Below are 20,360 nucleotides of genomic sequence, written 5' to 3'. Positions count from 1 at the left end.
TTTTAGGCGGAGTTTTGCTCTTGTTGCCCAGGCTAGAGTGCAATGGCGTGATCTCGGTTCACTGCAACCTCTGCCTCCTGGGTTCAAGCGATTCTCCTGCCTCAGCCTCCCAAGTAGCTGGAATTACAGGCATGTGCCACCACGCTCGGCTAATTTTGCATTTTTAGTAGAGATGGGGTTTCTCTATGTTGGTCAGGCTGGTCTCGAACTCCTGACCTCAGGTGATCCGCCTGCCTCAGCCTCCCAAAGTTCTGGGATTACAGGTGTGAGCCACTGCACCCAGCCAAATTATCTGCTTTAGAACACAAAATATACTAGTACCTTATGAAATAAGGATTTTTCTATTCAAAGCAATATTAGAGAATTAAAAACTGTTAATGACTGTACGACAGCTTCTCCCCTTTAAGGACTGTAAGTCAAATCTTTTCGAGAATATTACAAGAAAAAAAAATCCAGTAATACTATACACCAGATTCTGTATGGCTTTTTATTATTATAATAATTTAGTTTAGTTTATTCGCGTGTGGGGGGGAGATCTTTAAATGGAGATAAAATATATTTTGGGGCTGTTCTAAGGATTAAATGAGATAATGTATGTAAAGCACTTAGCATGGTGACTGGCACAAATTAGGCACTCAATAAATGGCATCTATCGTGCTTATTCTTTTTTTTTTTGAGACAGAGTCTCACCCTGTCACCCAGGCTGGAGTGCAATGGTGCGATCTCAGCTCACTGCAACCTCCACCTCCCAGGTTAAAGTGATTCTCCTGCCTCCATCTCCCAAGTAGCTGGGATTACAGGGGCGTGCCACCACACCCAGCTAGTTTTTTGTATCTTTAGTAGAGACAGAGTTTCACCATGTTGGCCAGGCTGGTCTTGATCTCTTGACCTCATGATCTGTCCACCTCGGCTTCCCAAAGTGCTGGGATTACAGGCGTGAGCCACAGCACCCGGCCGCTTATTCTTATACACAGGATATGAAACAACCTTGCAACAGGGTCAAGTGGCTTAAAAACCTGTAAGAGAAGCCAATAAAGGCAGGTGAATAGAAATCACAGTCAAATATCTAGACTGGTAACCTCAATGAGGAAAGGAACCTTGACTAATTTACCCTGGTAGTTCCAGAACGTAATAAAAGTGCTTGGCACACACAGTAGATGCTCAACAAAGGTTTACTGAAATGAAGTGGACATGAAAGTATCTGGAAGGCCAGGCGCAGTGGCTGACACCCGTAATCCCAACATTTTGGGAGGCCAAGGCAGGCGGATCACCTGAGTTCAGGAGTTTGAGACCAGCCTGGCCAACGTGGCAAAACCTCGTCTCTACTAAAAATACAAAAATTAACCGGGTGTGGTGGCGGGCACCTGTAGTCCCAGCTACTTGGGAGGCTGAGGAAGGAGAATCGTTTGACCCCAGGAGGCAGAGGTTGTACTGAGCTAAGATCACACCACTGCACTCCAGCCTTGGCAAGAGAATGAGACTCCATCTCAAAAAAAAAAAAAAAAAAGAAAGAAAAGAAAAAAGAAAGAAAATATCTGGAAAAGAAAGAGGCGGTCTGAGGTTATCTGAAAAATAAACTGAGAATCCAAAAATTACCATTCCCCCTAAGGAAGTCACTTTGAAAAGTAAATTAAAAACCTAAACATTTTTAGATCAATGTATAAAAACTCCCACAGACTGGTCTCTTTAATAATGACTTAGTCCACTCCCAAATCCTTTTTGGCAAATGTGTCAAATATTTGAAGGAAATATTTTAAAACTTAATCTAAATAAATGTCATATGCATCCTCAATGGGGGAAAAATTACCCAAAGCACTGAGGAATCTTTTCCAACTTCATTTCAAGGACATTCAGATTAACTTAATTCATAGTTCTTCCATCTACTTATATATGAAAATGAGCTCGCACTTTTATCTACAAGCAAGTTGTAAATACACATATTTCACTTTCACAAGTTTGAGTGCATACCCCAGAAAAGAAAGAGGAAAGAAAACCCACTCTTTGAGAAGTGGGCAGTGCCACAGGAGTACAAAAGAGTGGCTAACAAAACTTTCCTCCCATGTTTCAGGAGTCACCTACCTGTTAGAGCCCTTGTTTACAGCACAGTCTGCACAGTTTCAGACTCCTTACATATTGAAAACTCAAAATTCTCGGTGTAGTGGTCAAGGGAACAGTGAAATAGGAAAATATAATTCTATCTTCCGCATCCTACCCCAAGGAAAAGAGAATCAACAACATTTTTTCTAAGACTTCTCCAAGATAGCGCCCATCACCTCACTATAGCACCCTACTCTTATTCAGAAACTGAACAATTTTACAGAAAGCAAAAGCCACACCCTTAATAATACACTCAACTCTGCACAGTGCTTGGCTTCTGTGCTAAGTACCTTTCCAGAGACAGAGTTGGAGCTACATCTCCTGAGCCTACTTCAAATTAAAATCTGTGAACAGTGAGAAGTTACAAATCAGATAATAGCCCAAAATCAACTGCTGAAAGGAGGTTGGGGGGAAAAGTCATTAAACACATCCATCTTTCTTAATGAAATGACAATGTTTTTCAGCAACACAAAACACCAAAGCTACCAGTCTACACTACACAGTAGTTTGCAGAATAACAACCTGCAGTACACAGTAAAATTATTCTTAAATTATCGTTTGCTTCCTATGGTGCTCTGAAAAGTAGCAAATGCATAAAGTCATATAAGAGCTATTGTCCAAACACTGACAGCATTAAAATTATTTTTAAATCTAATTTCTGGAAAGTTCTGCAGGAGCAGTTTGAAAAGCAAATCAAATTCTAATGAGAAAAAACGTCTAGTTCAAAAATCTGAAAATACACTTTGAAGACATTCACAGTTTAAGCAGCAGGAGGGTCATAGGCACCAAGGTGTGTAACATCTGTGAGTGGCTGATACAAAAAAAGATTTCTCTGGAATTAATGATTGAAAATAATTATCAAATACAATCTAATATGATCTTTAAACGTCTCTTGTCTCAAAAGCAACAAAGCAAAAGCTTGTAACAAAGCAAAACCTTCCAATACACAGATTTTTACACCTTACACATACCCACATACTTCACAAATTAAGAACTAGATGAAAATTAGAATACTAAAATTTAAAGGTATCTAAAATACACTATTTGAAACAGCAGACTCTTATCTTTACATTTATCTGTCAGATCTACCAGTAAAGCTCTTCTGAAATGGTCATTTCAATACAAGATTGTTCGATATGCCATTCCGTGTGAATAGAGCTTGGGAGACTAATTCTCAAAATCTCCTCAGGAGATGCTTTATTACAGCTCTAGTTTCAATTTCCTGCGACTCAAACAGCTACGTACAGAAAAACAGCTCATACATACGGAGAAGAATAAGAATACAGGGGAGCGCTCCATTCTTTTGTTTTGGTGGCAGAAGCTGCAAAAATAAAGGTTCACTGGAGCCATCTGCACCTATCCCCACCCATCACAGCCCTGCAGAGCACTTTTACCCATCCGCTTCTCAAGACTCTCTCTAGCCCCCGAGGTCGGCAGAACCCGTGGCTTTCCACGTCTCAAAGGATGGGGGTGGGGGGGAGGCTGCGAGGAAGGACACAGATCCTTTGAGGACAGAGGGACAAGGAGATGCATCCAGATGGGGAGGATGGGACGCGTCACGGAGACCCGGAGGCTTGCAAATTCGCTGGGAGAAAAGCCCTGTAGGGCAGAGAATGCTGCCTGTTCAGGGATGGGGACAGACAGAACAACAATGCTCCAAAACAGGCGACAGACACACTCCTAGTAGATCCGGGAGGGTGTGAACTAGATAGCTCTGAACTCGGAGCCACAAATGGGTACAGGCAGCCTCAAACACATCTGTACCGCGAAGCTGAGACTTACGGTTACTTCTCTCGCTGAGGGTAAGGGTCGGTGGACCCAGCAACTCCGCAGTTCCGCCTCCGCCGCCCCTGCCTCTACAGCCGAGCTGGTGACCTCAGGTACCCAGCCCGCCCCACCCACCCGGACGGTTGCCCCTTCCTCGCCGGCCCGGGTGCACCCGCCAGGCGGAGGCTGATGTGGCCGAGGGTGCGCACTGGCGGCCCGCGGGAAGCGCTGTGTGAGCCGAAGGCGCCCGCGGCGAGGCTCAGACTGGGTGGGCGCCCCCCATCCCTCTCCGGCCGCTGCGCCGCCTCACTCGGGGGAGGGGAAGAGGGGGCGGTGGCTCTTGCCCCCGCCTCGCGGTCAAGTCCGGCTCATGTTCCAGCCTTGCGCGCGCGCAGCCCCGGCCGCCCTCTTCCCCTCCCCCGCCTCCGGCTCCGGCTCAGCCGCTGGCACCCCCACCGCCACCACCCTAGTCTCCTAGTCGCCTGCCACCAGCCCCTGAGAGACTGCAGGTCCAGTGAAAAGGAGCAGGAACGGCAGCAGCCCGGCCGCCGACCCGGAAGCTCTTCCACCGCCAACCGCGAGGCTGCAAAGGGTGTGAACCCGGAAGCGATTTCATAGCCACGGTAACGGCGGGGTGGAAAGCTAAGGCCTTTGAAGACCTGGGACCCCGTAGTTTCGGGAGAGGGTGAGGGGTGAATGGTGCTGAGGTGCGAGGAGAGGGAAGGACAGTAAAGAGCAGGTGGGCAGGAGGGTCTCCGACTCCAGAGACCTGAGCTTTTGGGGCGCGGGTGGGGAGCGCGGGGGAACCCTCAAGACGGCTTTCTTTTGGCGACTGAGGGTTTTTCTGCCACAGGAAGCTGGGCCGGGCTGCTGTGCCTGGGAGGCGGGAAGGAGGAATGAGAAAGCGGTGACGGTCCCTGCCCCTTGCTCGCCAGGTGACTGTCCCACCCATTTAGTTGAATGTAGCGGCCAGAGAGGCACTCGCGGCAGCACGTACGGGTGGGACCTCTCGGTGTCCTTCGGGAAACAGGAGGAGCAAGTTCGACTCCAGCGAGGGAAAACAGAGGTGGGAGACTGAACCATCTCCACATCTAGTTGCCCCAGGCAAGGAGTTTATTTTTCACATGTAGTTACAGAGAAACCATAGCCACTTTTTGGGTGGAAACTCTTTGAGCAAAGAGGCTTACGTTTTTCCCCAGTAGTGGACGTTGACGGGTGGTGGCGCAGGAAAAAACCTCCCAGGCAGAGTGATTACGTATTTTTGTCATTGCAGGGAAAGGGATTCACAGCTTGTCATTCTAACTCACTTCTCCCCCTCTAACTCACTTCTCGCCTCTACACCTTTCTCCACCTTTTAAGGTTTTTGGCTTTCATCGCTTTTTCTACATGTTTTTAGCCTCACCAGAAGTCTTTCATCTCGGTGGTCCAACTCAGGATCTCAGCCTCATTATTTTCTTACCCTTCTGGAGTGCATATGTGCCTTTACAGTTTCTGTTTGCAAACGCTGTCTAGCATACTAAGAGGATGTTAGCAAACCTGTTCCATGGACACTAAATGGCAGTTGTACATCTCCCCTCATCAGTCATAGTGACAACCAGAAATGCCCTCCATATTTTCCAGTGATCCCAGGTAGGTGCCACCCCCCCAATTAAGGACCACTTCCACTGCTTTATTTATAAGATCTTATTACTTAGGGAGCATATTATCATTTGTGCCTAACATTTTCCAGAATGGAGTGAGCCATATAACAAAATGCCACGTTTCCTGTACTTATTCACTTGAACCCTCATCTCAGACTCAGTCTAAACATATTGCAAACTCTAGTTATACCTTTCTTGTATTTTAGTTCAAGCTACTCATTTTGTATCAGTTTGTATGTGTTTCTCCCTTAGCAGTTTTACCTTCCTATGTTAGTTACTTTTGTTATTTTCCTGTTAAGCCTTTGTTTCCTTCTTTCATGTCACTGGAAGAATGTAGATTTTAAGTAGTCAAGTACGAATAGTTCTTGAAAATGAATTTTAAGAATATTTTGGGGATATGGTAAAAAAGTATTTGGTTTAAGAAAACAAAATACTGTTACTGTCATAGTTATGTCTTTTTAAAATCACATTTGTTTACCTTTTAAAAGTTCAGGCTTCTGTGCAGTATTAATTAAATATTCTAGAGAAGTGATGAGTATTGACAAAGTACTTTGCTAGTAAATGTTTTCTTAACATGAGTTGACCAAGACAGGAATTGATTTGCTTTAAATTGTCTTTAGAAAACTAAGAGTTACTTGATTTCTCTTATAGGTCCTTAATAGATAAAATGGTTTCTGTAATTGTGCCCATATATCATACAGTGTATTCACAATACAATGTCTTTCTTTTTGGGGCTTGCAGTCTTCAATGCGTCTGTCTCATAATTTGTAAACGTTTATTATCTTGAAGTCATTGTTAATCTGTGGTGAAAAGTAATTGCTAAATAGAAATTCTGAGAAGAAAAAGGCCTCATCCTTTTCACATGATGTAGGAAGGTCTGTTACATGAGGTGGGTTTTAAGATGATTTTATACAAAAAATTGAACTGAAAAAAATTTCATGAAGTATATAATGATAAAGAATGATACGTCCTCAAAACCTTTCACACAATGAAATGTCTCTATCCTAATGTTTCACTGTATTTTTTCTAGTGAAATATCTGTAGGGTTTTTTTGGATCTAAATCAATGGAAAGTTTTAGAATTTAAAATAAATTTGAAAATTATTTAAATTATTTTATTTAAAATTTTTGTACAATAATTTTAATGGTTGTTTTAATCTTAGGCTAAAGTTTATGTAAAATGCCAAAAGCTACTGTATTTTAAAAGAATTTCTTCTTAAGGTAATTTTACAATCATAAGGCACTTTTTAATTATTATTTAGGGAAGTGAATTAAAAGTTACAGAGTGACATTTTCAGTTGCAGTGGAAGAAACAGGATAAATTACTCTATCGCCTCTCAAATAACATTCAAAACCCTTTCTTGAAAATGGTCTATCTTGAGAGTTGCAGCAGTAGGGAACTCATTAAATATGAACAGGTAATTTTAATGCCTAATGGTTTTTAAAAAACTGAAGAAAGTTCATCTCAACATAGCTGGGAAAGAAACTCTTTAATGTTCTTTTAGAAATTTACTGACAAATAAATGGGGAGAAGCTTTTTCAAAAAAAGATAAAAAATAATCAGTACAGAAAGATGCACTTTAGTGTAGCCATGAAAGAAATTTATTCAATGAAGAAAACTATTATACAACTAAGATTGTGGTTGAAATTCAGTCACTTGTTGGAAATTGCACAATGGAGACTTAAGATTTAGTGGGACAAAGTATATGCATAACACACACGCACACACACACACAGTGAATATATTTGGAATAAAAAGTTTGGATTATTGACAGGTGTGGTGGCTCACGCCTGTAATCCGAGCACTTTGGGAGGCCGAGGCAGGTGGATCACTTGAGGTCAGGAGTTTGAGACCAGCCTGGCCAACATGGTAAAACTCCATCTCTACTAAAAGACACAAAAATTAGCCGAGCATGGTGGCACACGCCTGTTAATTCTGGCTACTCAGGAGGCTGAGGCAGGAGGGAGAATCGCCTGAACCCGGGAGGCGAGGGTTGCATTGAGGCGAGATTGTGCACTGCACTCTAGCCTAAGTGACAGAGCAAGACTCTGTCTAAAACAAAACAAAACAAAAATTTGGATTATCAAGGAAATTGATAAGGGAAATGGAAAAGATTCTTAAATCACCTTCAGAAAGCTTTTATCAACTGACCAAATAGTTTTGGTTCTGTGATAAGCAACTCCAAAGAAAATTACATACTACGCTTTAGCTCATCCAAATGTCTGATATCAAAGTTATCCTTGCTAAAAGTTCTGGAGTAAATGTCAATGGATATAAAACATCTACCATTTCCAGCTTCCAAACTGTTAACAGTATAACTAACATTCACTTTTGTAATTTATGGAAAAAGTGTATATTATTCTGAATCACTATTTCAAGTCATTATTTACAAGATATTTTATAATCCTCATCACTTTTTTTTGGCCCCAAAGGCAGATTCTTACTATGCAGTTAACACCTATGAAAATGTATAACCCTATTTTAAAATGAAAAAAGAAATACAAAGGAAATCTTAAATTATCAGCTAAGGTTTTGAGTAGTTGAACAGTAAAGATGCAGTCAAAGTCATTCCTGGCTTGCCTTTTAGGCACTGTATATTCTACGATAGAGACCATTTTATTATTTTTTAATTTTTTCGACACGATTATGTGGAAATAAAAGTTTTCAATTTAAGATGCATTACTTTTTTTTTATCTTGCCATCAAATGTGTCATTTAATCTTTCAAAGGATTTTTTTATTTGTTTTGTAAAGCAATGGGAAATCCAGAAAACATAGAAGATGCATATGTTGCTGTTATTCGTCCAAAGAATACTGCCAGTCTCAATTCTCGGGAATACAGAGCTAAGTCATATGAAGTAAGAACATTTAATAGTAATTTATTTCTACCATTGAATGTCATTCTGTATTATCATTCACATATAAAGCCTTATTATATCTTGTAAAGTTGTATTAACAAGCCAATTATTTTAGGTCTCTGCCCATTATTTTGTCTTTTTTCTGCCACGTGCCTTTTGACCATTTGCTGTTTATTGACATGTAGGTTATTAGATATTAAAGGTTACTTGTTTGAGTTTTTCTTACAATATATAGCTTTCAGTTTTCTTACAGTTTGTGAAATGGCTCTCAAAAATTAAAAACCACTGCAAAAGTCAGCTCACTTAAAATTTCAATCCAAACTTTGTTTTTGGTTATTTTTCCAAATAACTATTTTTAACAATTCGTTTTAAAATACTTTTTTGCCTTAAATTTTTAGACAATTAAGTTACTTTTCTGTAGTGTTGAATCGTATTTATTAGTAAACATATAATTAAGGCTATATGTACATACGTATACATATATATAACTTGTTACTTTTTTTATGCAACAGATTTCAAGCAATATGAAATACTTCTAATTTAACCTAATTTATCTAGCATTTCCTTTAAACTGCTTTTTTAAGGTTGTCTGAAACCTGTTAAAGGGTACTGTAGGGTTTCTGAGTAGGCTACTGCATCAGCAGTGCTGTGGCTTACCATTTCTCACTCCTGGCTGCACTGTAGAAGCATCTTAAAACTGTAAGAACCAGGCCCCAGACATTCCCATCTGTGTGGGATGGGGCTGGGCATTGCTATTGTTTTAAAGCTTCCCAAATTATTCTAATATGCAGCTAGAGTTGAGAAAGACTACTAGCTTATTGTAGTATTCTAGGGCAAGTAGACTTTATTTTAAGCTTTCTCTTAATGTTTTTCTCATCTAAGATTTTGTTGCATGAAGTTCCCATTGAAGGACAGAAAAAAAAGAGAAAGAAAGTTTTATTGGAAACGAAACTTCAAGGCAACAGTGAAATAACACAAGGCATATTGGATTACGTAGTAGAAACCACCAAACCAATTTCTCCTGCAAACCAGGGTATCAGAGGTAGGAAACTTCTTTTTTAAAAAACACATTGTTTAAAATACTTGTGGAGAAAAATTCTTTTAAAAATATACACATATTAAACCAATTTCTTTTTATGTTCCTTTACATTTAACAAACTTGCAAAAAAACTCAAGTGTTTTTTAAGGTACACCCAAGCCCCTTCAAGATGTAACTTGACAAATTTTTTAAAAGTTGAGAAGTATTTAAAGAATTCACAATGTTGATGTGAAGTGTAGTTCCCTAGGTAAGTATCTTTTAACTACTATTCCTATTTCTCTACTTAATGACAGAGGAAACTATACTCATCTCTCCAAAACTAAGTAAAAGTTAATGTTCATGGATTAGGGAAAGTCCTGTAAATTACCAAGTAGCAGAGGTTTTCTTCCTATTTGGTCATAGAAAGAAGACCCTTTTCAGAAAGTCAAACTGAATTGTGGAAGTATTAACCCTGAAAGATTGAGGCCCCATTTAAAATATTACATAATAGATAGATTAAAAATTAATGATCCATTTTCTCAGGCTGTAGAAACAGCCGTCAAACGTTACAGAAACTACAAACTATATCCAAGATTCAGTTACTACAATTTAAAAAGTAAAACCAATTCAGTCAAGCAGCAGTAGAAAACAGTTCTTAGTGAAGTAAAGCATACCTCTCTATGCCTGCTTTTTTGGTTTTTCAAAGCTTATTCAGTTTACATTTTTATAGGGATTAGTTATCTGATTCATCTGTTTCAGTAAAGAGATGGTTTTTGTTGCAGAGATACAGCCAAATACTGTGGTTTGATTTATTAGTTATTTTGGATATTTGTTTTCTAGAGATACATAACTGAGCTATAAGCCTGTGTTTCATAACTTTTGGCGGTACCATTCACTGTATTATAGCTCCCTGATAGGTTACTTCCCCTAATAGAGCCTGAAGAGTTTTTGTGGGTTGGGACTGTAAGCATTTTAACTCAGGATTATAAGTAGTTCCTACTTATAAGATGTGAGGTGCAGTGGCTCACGTCTGTAATCCCAGCACTTTGGGAGGCCGAGGTGGGTGGATCACGAGGTCAGGAGTTCGAGACCAGCTTGGCCAATATGGTGAAACCCCATCTCTACCAAAAATACAAAAATTAGCCCGGTGTGGTGGTACACGCCTATAGTCCCAGCTACTCAGGAGGCTGAGGCAGAAGAATCGCTTGAACATGGGAAATGGAGGTTACAGTGAGCCAAGATTGTGCCACTGCACTCTAGCCTGGGCGACAGAGTGAGACTCCATCTCAAAAAAAAAAAAAAAAAAAGTTCCTGCATATGATCTGTGATAAACACTCCGAGTCTCACAAAGAGAATCCCTTTTCTCTAATTACCAGATTCACTGTATAATAAGATGATCATGAAAGCAATCTTAGCTTATTAAAAAGGTGGAGGGAGCTATCCTTTTTTGGGAATCAAGGCATGTGAAGACTCTCTTTGGATGCCACAGATTGGTCAGTCTTATCTACCTCAGTCTTGGACTTCTCTGATAAATTTTCATCTGAACTTATTCTACTATTGCCAGATTGTTATAGTTATCAGCATCTATCCTGACACCAAATCCCTGAGACAGAAATCTGATTAGCCTAAATCACATATTTGTGCTGACAAATCATTATAGACCTAAAAAAGTCATAATTTGTTGTGAATTAAATAAGCTCAGCCACTAGGTCCATTTACCCAGAGGGATATGGAAGAGATCTCACTGTTAACAAAAAACTTCCCCTGGTCCAGAGGGCTGGGTACTTTCCCTTAGGAGGAGTTACGAGTGACAGTCACCGTGAAACATATCTAGCACCATTTTGCCCTGTATACTCAGACATAAAATGTACTAATATATTTTCAGGGAGCTTTTAACAAGAAATTAAAGTCGAAAAGTTTAATGTATTAATGAGCCATACTGTATCCTGAATATCCTATTTGTTTTTCTAAATCTATGAAATATTTTTGAAGTAATAAGATTCCTTATATAAACATCACATGAAAATCACAAATGACTATTAGCAGTAGTTAGGCTTAAAATTTTTGTACTGTGCTGTATGTCATTTACAAAGCACCATCACACTTATACATGAAATTCTTAAATTGGTCCTGTCGATAGGTAGTGATTTTCACATCTATAAAATGGGAATAGAGGCATAGGCTGTCTCCTCCTATAAGCATTTCCATTGGTAGAGGAATTAGGACTAGAACCTTCATCTCCTAACTTGTCAGTGCTTCCCTGCCCCACTGACAGATCTCATAGTTAGATATATAATTTGCAAAATAGGCATTTAAATAATGGATCGTAACTGGATTTGGGGAAACAGCAAGGCAGGAAAGATTAAGTAGAAACGAGACTTCAAGCCAGACAAAAGAAATAGTGCCTCTGAAGTATATTAGAATGTTGTTCTGTATCTAGCACTTATATTTTGTACAAGTGTTCATTTTGTAAAATAATTGGGGGCTATAATATAGAAGGTCTTAATAATCACAAATATTGGCTCTCATATTTTGTGAATAAGTGTATCTATTTGAAGTCTTATCATTTACCTGCCCACAGAAGGCATCCCACCTGCCTACTAGGCATTTCTACCTGGGGCAGGAACGAGGTTCTGTTTCTTAGTGTGAGGAAATTGAAAGCATTGCAAGTATAACAAAGGTCTAGAGAATGAGGGGTTTTAGAATACAAGACTTGTAGGTTATTATTTATTAATAACTTACTGCCAATTCAGGAAAAACATTAAGAATGGTAGTTACAATTTAGAACAATAGTTTGTAGCCCAATCAGATTTTAATAAAACCTGAAATTGAGGATGGAGGTTAAATATTAAATGAAGAGCCACTAAACATTAAGACTTTGAAACTTACATATGCCAGAATATAATAAAATTCTTACTGTCTCTATTCTAGATGAGTGAGGTGGTATATGCATATTGACCCTGCAGAGTACATTGTTGTTCTGCCTTCTCAGCTCTTAGCAGAACAGTTTTCCTAGCTATGCTTAGGAAGCTTCTCTTCTAGGGGTCAAGACCAGGACCCTAAATCTACAAGGATTGTCCACAGAATGATTTTGCATTTATCAGTTTTTATTAGTACATATAATAAAATTGACTTAGTATATTTCAGTTCCTCTTAATGCTGCCTTTTAAAGTATCTGTTTTCTAATTCTCAAGGTAATTTATAAGATTTAAAAGTGTATTATTTTTGTTTTGCTAACTTTTTAAAAATGATTAGGAAAACGAGTTGTACTAATGAAAAAATTTCCTCTGGATGGAGAGAAGATGGGCAGAGAAGCGTCATTATTTATTGTTCCATCAGTTGTCAAAGGTAAAGTCTAAATGTATCTTTCAAATCTTTATATACTTTAGATGCTAAGTAAAGGTCTATTGAGGAAGTTAAGAATTTGCATTCATAGTTACTACTATAATATTATAAAATATATATTTTAAAATTAATAGAAGAGAAATATGTTACTTAAAGATGTTTTGATTTCAAAATAATATACAGGCTTCTTGGCTCAACAGTAATGTTTTTGTTTTAGTTTTTAAAAGGATGAAGAAATGAGGAGGGAAGGCATAATTGAAATTTAAAGTGCTCAGGTTACAATAAAGGATTTTTCTAAAGATATGCCATAGATAAAATAAAAATTGATCCTTAAGTATTCTGGAAAATTAACAAATTATGATCAGAACCTATCTTGTATTTGGGACAAGAATCAATAATAGTTCTAATATACTCTGCCTAATAGTAATATTTTTAAGAAGGAAATCTAATGTGAAAATGTAATATTTTATTCCTTTGGCACCCTGGCATAATAAACACATTGAGTTTCAGTACAGACCTTGCAGCCTATAATTTTGTGACCTTGGGCAAGTCTCCTCTTTAATCTTTAGCTCTTTATTTGTAAAATAGGGACAATATTGCTATCTACTCCCACTTGTTTCATGGTGCCGGAAAAATTCAATGAGGTATTAGATACGAAATCACCTTGGAAACTATAGAGTACTAGCATCATGTAAGATAGTAGTAACACTGATGATATACTATATTAATCACCCACCATGGACATCCCATCAGCCTGCTGCTACACAGTGCTGACATGTATTTTATTAGCCAGCTGTAGCATTCCAGATATGTTTTTCCAGGCATACTTAGGTTAAAAAGTTCAGTATCTTAAGTAGCATTGGAAATCTTATTAATGAGTTTTACAGCATTGTTGAGGAAGATAAAGAGGAAACAGTTTCTGCAGTCCTCTAAAATTCTAAATGTTGCATTTACCTGAGTGGACAAGGTCACAGAGCTAGTCATCACTTGAATCCAGGCCTTCTAATTCCAAATCTAGAACAATTTATTTTATACTTAACAAGTTTTCATTTTCTAACATGTATTTTTAGATGAAAACATGCAGATGTAAACCTTTTATATGGTAGCATAATTCTTCATTTTTCTTTTTCAGATAATACTAAATACACATATACCCCAGGATGCCCAATTTTTTACTGCTTACAAGATATTATGCGAGTCTGTAGTGAATCCAGTACTCATTTTGCTACACTTACAGCAAGGATGTTAATAGCCTTGGATAAGTAAGAAATGCCGTTAGAAGTATCTTTTAATTAATCAAATACATGTTTATAGTAGAAATTAGTTCTGATAGATACAGACACTTTGAGAAGAAAATAATGAAAATAATATATGTATTAAAAAATGGTAAGTTTTTCAATTCTAATATAAAAATGAAAAACCCGAAGATAAGGTTGTCCTGGCCTGGGTACAGCATGTTAATTTTATTTTTCAGAAATGGTAAACACTGCCCTGGCTTAAGAATTAAGATTTACCTGTTATGAAACTATACATTTAATATTGAGTTACTCTTATCAGTGAAGAAGTCGTTCAACCTCTTATGCCTTTGTCTTTCTGTAAGAACAGGGCTAATGTCACCTACATCTCAGTAGTTTGAATTTTAACAGTACTTTTATGTTTTTTGAAAGGAGTTTTTATTACTATAATGGCACATACATTTAAAAAATTTATTTGCTGTATCCATTAACAAAACTTTTATTAATAAATGAAGTATTTGTATACTGACTTGATCTTTATAGATCATATGAACATATTATCACATGTGCCCCTAAAGTATGTACAGTATTATGCATTTTTTTGTTAAAAAAAATCAATTTGCAATATAAATAAATTTTAAAAATAATAAAGTATTAACTAACACTAAATTAAAATTATAAAAATCTGAAGGTAATATTCACAAGTGTCATATATCAGAGTTAGATAGTAATCTGTCTTTTTCATCTTCACTTTCGAATGGCTACTTCTACCTGTTTTTTTATTTTGCCAGGTGGTTAGATGAACGTCATGCACAATCTCACTTTATTCCAGCTTTATTCCGACCTTCTCCTCTTGAGCGGATAAAAACTAATGTCATAAATCCTGCATATGCTACTGAATCAGGTCAGACAGAAAACTCACTACATATGGGCTATAGTGCACTAGAAATAAAGAGTAAAATGTTAGCCCTAGAGAAAGCAGATACCTGTATTTACAACCCTTTGTTTGGATCAGATCTTCAGTATACAAATCGGGTAAGAGTTGAATGAATTTTAGCTCTGATTTAAAAGACGTTTTATCTCAAGTGTAATTTTTTTTCCTGAGATATATACATCTATTACTAATTATAAACATGAAGGCCTGGTGCAGTGGCTCACGCCTGTAATCCCAGCACTTTGGGAGGCCAAGGAGGGCGGATTGCCTGAGGTCAGGAGTTCGAGACCAGCCTGGCCAACATGGTGAAATCTCGTCTCTACTAAAAATACAAAAATTAGCTGGATGTGGTGGCGTACCCCTGTAGTCTTAGCTACCCCGGAGACTGAGGCAGGAAAATCGCTTGAACCTGGGAGGCGGAGGTTGCGGTGAGCTGAGATCGCAGCACTGAACTCCAGCCTGGGCAACAGAGCAAGACTCATTCTCAATAAATAAATAAGTAAAAATTTAAAATATAAACATGTAAACATTAAGATGACAAAGCTCTTAATGGGTTTTTGTTATTGTTTTCCCTTTCTAGGTAGATAAAGTGGTAATAAATCCATACTTTGGTCTAGGAGCTCCAGACTACTCAAAAATCCAAATACCTAAACAGGAAAAATGGCAGAGAAGCATGAGCAGTGTCACAGAAGACAAGTACTGTTTCGGTTTTACTCCACATTGCTTTTATAAAAACTTACATTCTAATTTAAAGTATTGTTTAAAATTATATATGCAATTTGTATGCATTGTAGTCACTATTGAGTTTACAGCTGCTTAGTGATACAGAGCTTTCATAGATGTGTCACATTTCTTTTGAAACAATTTTTACAGTCCTGTTGTATTTTTCAAAATTTCTTTTTAATGATTAGGGAACGACAGTGGGTAGATGATTTTCCTCTCCACCGAAGCGCCTGTGAAGGAGATTCAGAATTACTAAGCCGTCTTCTCAGTGAAAGATTTTCAGTCAACCAATTAGATAGTGACCACTGGGCACCCATTCATTATGCATGCTGGTAAATGGAATATTTATTCTTTTCTTTTTAGAAAGAATACATTTTTTATTATAAATGTTAGTGCTTCTTTTCAAGACTGTTCTCATTCCAAATACTTTTTCTCTACCTGTTTGCCTTAGGAGTTTTCTGTTTTGATCTTAGATGATTGTATATGTGCCAATGTTCAGAATTGTAAGGTCTGCCCCATGGGGAACGTACTGTTAGTGTCCTTAGGCATTGCCAGGTCATATAGTAGGATACTTAATGACTAGTAAATGTCACTGTAGAGTACAAGGTCACTTATTCACCCTTGCAGTTTCTCTTGTTTTGCAGTTTCTCTTGTTTTGTATTGGGATTATGTTATGCTTATCTTTACTGGAAGTTTGCATGTGTTAACTACTTACGATTTGACCTTGCGTCTTGTTATAAAAGTATCCTTTTAGTGCTTTGAGAAACTGGTTATCAAGAAGCCCTCAAAAGCCTTCATTAGAACCACAGCTTTCCATTATGTTAGATACTAGTGTTGGGACAGGATTGGGGTTAGCTCTTTCCACTAGTTGCCCAGTGTAGCTCTTGGTCTCCTCTCACATAATTATTTTTCCCCTCAGTTGGGCTGAGTTGTTAGTGTTTAGAGTAGTAGTTAACTGTTTACTATAAGTCATCTTCTAGAAAGGATATAATAAAGTTTTTTACATTATTTCTGTGGGAAAGTTGCTCTTCACCTATTGTTTAAAGTAAGCTTCCTTGGCTAATTTAAGAGGTACCGGCCAGGTGCAGTGGCTCACACCTGTAATCCCAGCACTTTGGGAGGCCGAGGCGGGTGGATCACAAGGTCAGGAGATCAAGACCATCCTGGCCAACATGGTGAAACCCCGTCTCCACTAAAAATACAAAAATTAGCCAGGCGTGGTGGTGCACGCCTGTAATCCCAGCTACTTGGGAGGCTGAGGCAGGAGAATAGCTTGAACCAGGGAGGCAGAGATTACAGTGAGCTGAGATTGCACCACCGCACTCCAGCCTGGTGACAGAGTGAGATTCCATCTCAAAAAAAAAAAAAAAAAACCACATTATTTATTGCCTTGTTAAATGTCCACAGTGTCTTAATTGTATTAGATTGAGCAAGGTAATTCACTTTACCTCTCTGCATCTCAGCTTATTTATCCATATATAAAATGCAATAGATCATTTCTAGAGTTTCTTCCAACTCGAAATTCTTTTGATTTATCGGATTTTAATATTTGTAATCAAGCAGTTAACTATAGTTGCTTTGTGTGTGTGTGTGTGTGTATAAAAAGATCTTTTTTCTGTTTCCTTAAAAATATGCTCTTATATTTCTTATTACATGGAATTTTTGTATTAAGAATTACTCTAATTGTCTTTAACTGAGTTAATAGTTGTTTCTTTAGATTACCAGAAAATACTGGCGGCAAAAACAATACTAAAAGAAATCACATGCAGCCGGGTGCAGTGGCTCACGCCTGTAATCCCAGCACTTTGGGAGGCCAAGGTGGGCGGATCACGAGGTCAGGAGGTTGAGAGCATCCTGGCTAACACCGTGAAATCCCGTCTCTATTAAATATACAAAAAATTAGCCAGGTGTGGTGGCGGGCGCCTGTAGTCCCAGCTACTTGGGAGGCTGAGGCAGGAGAATGGTGTGAACCCACGAGGCGGAGCTTGCAGTGAGCTGAGATCACGCCACTGCACTCCAGCCTGGGCAACACAGTGAGACTCCATCTCAAAAAAAAGGAAAAAAAGAAATCACATGCTTTACCAGGAGCTAAATAAAAAGAGGTAGAGAATATAGTTCAGATTCCAAAAAAGTATACTATAGATTTGGAAAAGGCAAAGGCAGTGAATTTTAGTTGAGGAATCCCAAGTTTATATTTGACTGTGTAGTTGCTCCTTTTTGTGGCAGGGGTGTTTTTTTTTTTTTTCCCCCTGTAATGAAAGAATGGTAATATTTTCAACTATTACATAAAAACAAAAGCATGGCATTGTATTTAATATGCTTTGGAATGTACCTATGTTTCAGTACCATTTTTAGTTCCTAAAATATTACCTTTGGTAAGTTACTTTATGTCTCTAAGGGTCTGTTTCTTTATCTATACAAAATGGGCTTAAAAATGGTACCTTCCCTAATAGTAAAAGAAAAATTACAAGTAACGTGCTTTGAGAGCACATAATGAGCACTCAATAAATCTTGGCTTTTAAGAATAAGTGTTGGCCGGGTGTAGTGGCCCACACCTGTAATCCCAGCACTTTGGAAGGCCAAGAAGGGCAGATGACTGGAGGTCAGGAGTTTGAGACCAGCCTGCCCTGGTGAAACTCTGTCTCTACTGAAAATACAAAAATTAGCTGGGCGTGGTGGCAGGCACCTGTAATCCCAGCTGCTCGGGAGGCTGAGGCAGGAGAATCGCTTGAGCCCAGGAGGTGGAGGTTGCAGTGTACTGAGATCCCACCACCGCACTCCAGCCTGGGCGACTGAGTGAGACTACATCTCAAAAAATAAAATAAAAAAATAAATATTGTAAAAATGTAAAGATTTTGATGTCTGAATCTAAAATTTATTAATCTGTAATATTTTCATTTGCAAATTTTTGTTACTTGAGTATGCCAAGGAAAAGAGTTTTATACTTGGATAAATTAATTTTCTGTCAGCTTGATAATCAAGTTTAATATAACAGGAGTAGTATGGGTCACCTTGCAATACTATTAGTTGGATGCCTCATTTAATTGACGTGAATTCAAATAAAGAATGATTTAACTATTCAGTAAAGAACTTAAATTTATCTTGGAAGTATACTCTTATTCACTAATTGGTACAAAGACCGAGGAGGGGACACTGGGCTCTTGACTGTGATACAGTGAAGAGACTAGGGTTTAGTCCTATTTTTGTAAGACAAGATATTTTACCTCACTTGGTCTCGTTTCTCATCTTTAAAATGAGGGTTTTAATTAGATTAGTGGTTCTCAAACTTTTGGGTCTCAGGATACTTTTTTACTCTTAACAGTTACAGGATTCCCAAGAGTTTTTGTTTATGTGGATTAAATCCAGTGTTAAGATATTAGAAATAGAAACTGAAAAATATTCCATGTGTATTAAAAATAACAATACCTATATATGTTAACATAACACAATTTAATGAAAAAAGTAAGAGTTTAAAATTCAAGATTGGTAGCCAGACATGTAAAAACCATTCTTTACTTTCTAGAATCATCATTTTTCCAAAATGTTTAAAATGGCTTTAACCCCATGTAGAGAACTTAACAGCCACTCAGTAAATGTCTCACTGACATTTCATATTCTCTCACTTCTTTATTCTTCCCGTACCCCTATGCCAGACCCTCTATTTTGAATCAAATCAGTGTCTTCTTTCTCTGATAGTACTTTCAGACTTCAGATCATTGTTAGTGTTTTTCAAACTGTGATGATTTGGCTTCCTACAAATTATTTCATCCAATTTCACTTGGAGCTTCACTGTATATTAGCTATCTGTACTCTTTGTTTCATTCAGCCTTTTAGTCCTCCCCTTCCAAGCTATTCTAAACGTTTCTACTCCTAAGTACTTAAACTTTCACTACTTTCTTTTTCTACTTTCATAATCCCTGTACTCCTTTTTGCCCCCTATTTTCAAAGAAAATTTAAGGCGTCAGAAATGTTCTTCTCTATCCCTAAATGATCACTTTTTGTCCCCATCTCTCTCCTGTATCATAGGGTATACACGTAAAAATTCTTCTTATTCCCCTTAAATTCACTTTTCTTTTTCCACACCTACTTTCTTCTTTCCCTCAAACATGCATGATTCTCTTCCTTCTTGAAAGTTGCTTTCACCTGAACCTACTTCTTTTAGCTACCATCCTGTTTCTTTCCTTCCTTTCACAGCCAGATTTCAAAGGTGAGTGGGAGACACACTCTGCTTTCTCTTTTTCACTCTTCATAAACCTTAACTTTTTCTGAGTTTTTGATCGTTTCCCTGCTCTGCAGCATTTAATTCTTGACTGCTTTTCATTCTAAGAACAAATTGGAGTTGAAAGAGCATAATGGAGCTATAATGAAGGTCAGTAAAAATGCAAGGTATTATTGATATCTTATCATTGCTGTGGAAACACTCACTGGCCTCCATTCTGTGATCCAGACCTGTGTCTTAGTAGTAGTACTACTAAGATTCAGAAAACTGGCTTCTAACTCTGGCTAGTCACCATGAGACGTTGGGCAAGTTAGTTAACTGCATCAAGCTCCATTTTTCTCATCTGTGCAATAAAAAAGTACCTCTGCCTACTTTATAAATTTCTATGATTATATTAAATAATTATATAAGAAGGTAGCTGGGAAATTTTAAAGCACCATACAAAATGTATGTTTGTATTATTTTTATTATTACCTCTCGAATTGCTACCTCACTATCTTTTCCCTTTTAGATGTATTTCAGTGTT

At 37.9% G+C, this 20,360-nt stretch overlaps 2 protein-coding genes across 52 annotated transcripts in view; one reads left to right on the top strand and one right to left on the bottom strand.

The window, feature by feature from the left end:
- ANKIB1 (ankyrin repeat and IBR domain containing 1) overlaps nt 1–4,021 on the bottom strand; it is a 155,424-nt gene extending 151,403 nt beyond the window's left edge. For both annotated transcript variants that reach the window (XM_003809739.5, XM_008962038.5), the window contains exon 1: nt 3,880–4,021. The gene's annotated coding sequence lies outside the window, so the exon portion shown is untranslated. The remainder of the gene's footprint in view (nt 1–3,879) is intronic.
- Nucleotides 4,022–4,263: 242 nt separating this feature from the next.
- The window catches only part of KRIT1 (KRIT1 ankyrin repeat containing), a 46,125-nt gene continuing 30,028 nt past the window's right edge, over nt 4,264–20,360 (top strand). The window contains exons 1-11 of one of the 50 annotated variants that reach the window (XM_055114691.1): nt 4,301–4,487; nt 4,800–4,930; nt 5,261–5,493; nt 6,246–6,393; nt 8,257–8,360; nt 9,243–9,402; nt 12,634–12,726; nt 13,856–13,985; nt 14,750–14,993; nt 15,473–15,588; nt 15,804–15,947. In XM_055114691.1, coding sequence (XP_054970666.1) covers nt 8,259–8,360; nt 9,243–9,402; nt 12,634–12,726; nt 13,856–13,985; nt 14,750–14,993; nt 15,473–15,588; nt 15,804–15,947 — 989 coding nt within the window. In that variant the 5' untranslated portion in view covers nt 4,301–4,487; nt 4,800–4,930; nt 5,261–5,493; nt 6,246–6,393; nt 8,257–8,258. Of the gene's footprint in view, nt 4,969–5,223; nt 5,494–6,245; nt 6,394–8,256; nt 8,361–9,242; nt 9,403–12,633; nt 12,727–13,855; nt 13,986–14,749; nt 14,994–15,472; nt 15,589–15,803; nt 15,948–20,360 lie in introns of all 50 variants that reach the window. The other 49 variants (XM_034964439.2, XM_057302904.1, XM_063605966.1 and 46 more) reach the window with 49 other exon arrangements.

The sequence above is a fragment of the Pan paniscus genome, chromosome 6 (genome assembly GCF_029289425.2).
Source record: "Pan paniscus chromosome 6, NHGRI_mPanPan1-v2.0_pri, whole genome shotgun sequence".
Lineage (NCBI taxonomy): Eukaryota > Metazoa > Chordata > Mammalia > Primates > Hominidae > Pan > Pan paniscus.
Note: the sequence above shows the minus strand (reverse complement) of the source record. Positions and strands in the feature narration are given on the sequence as shown.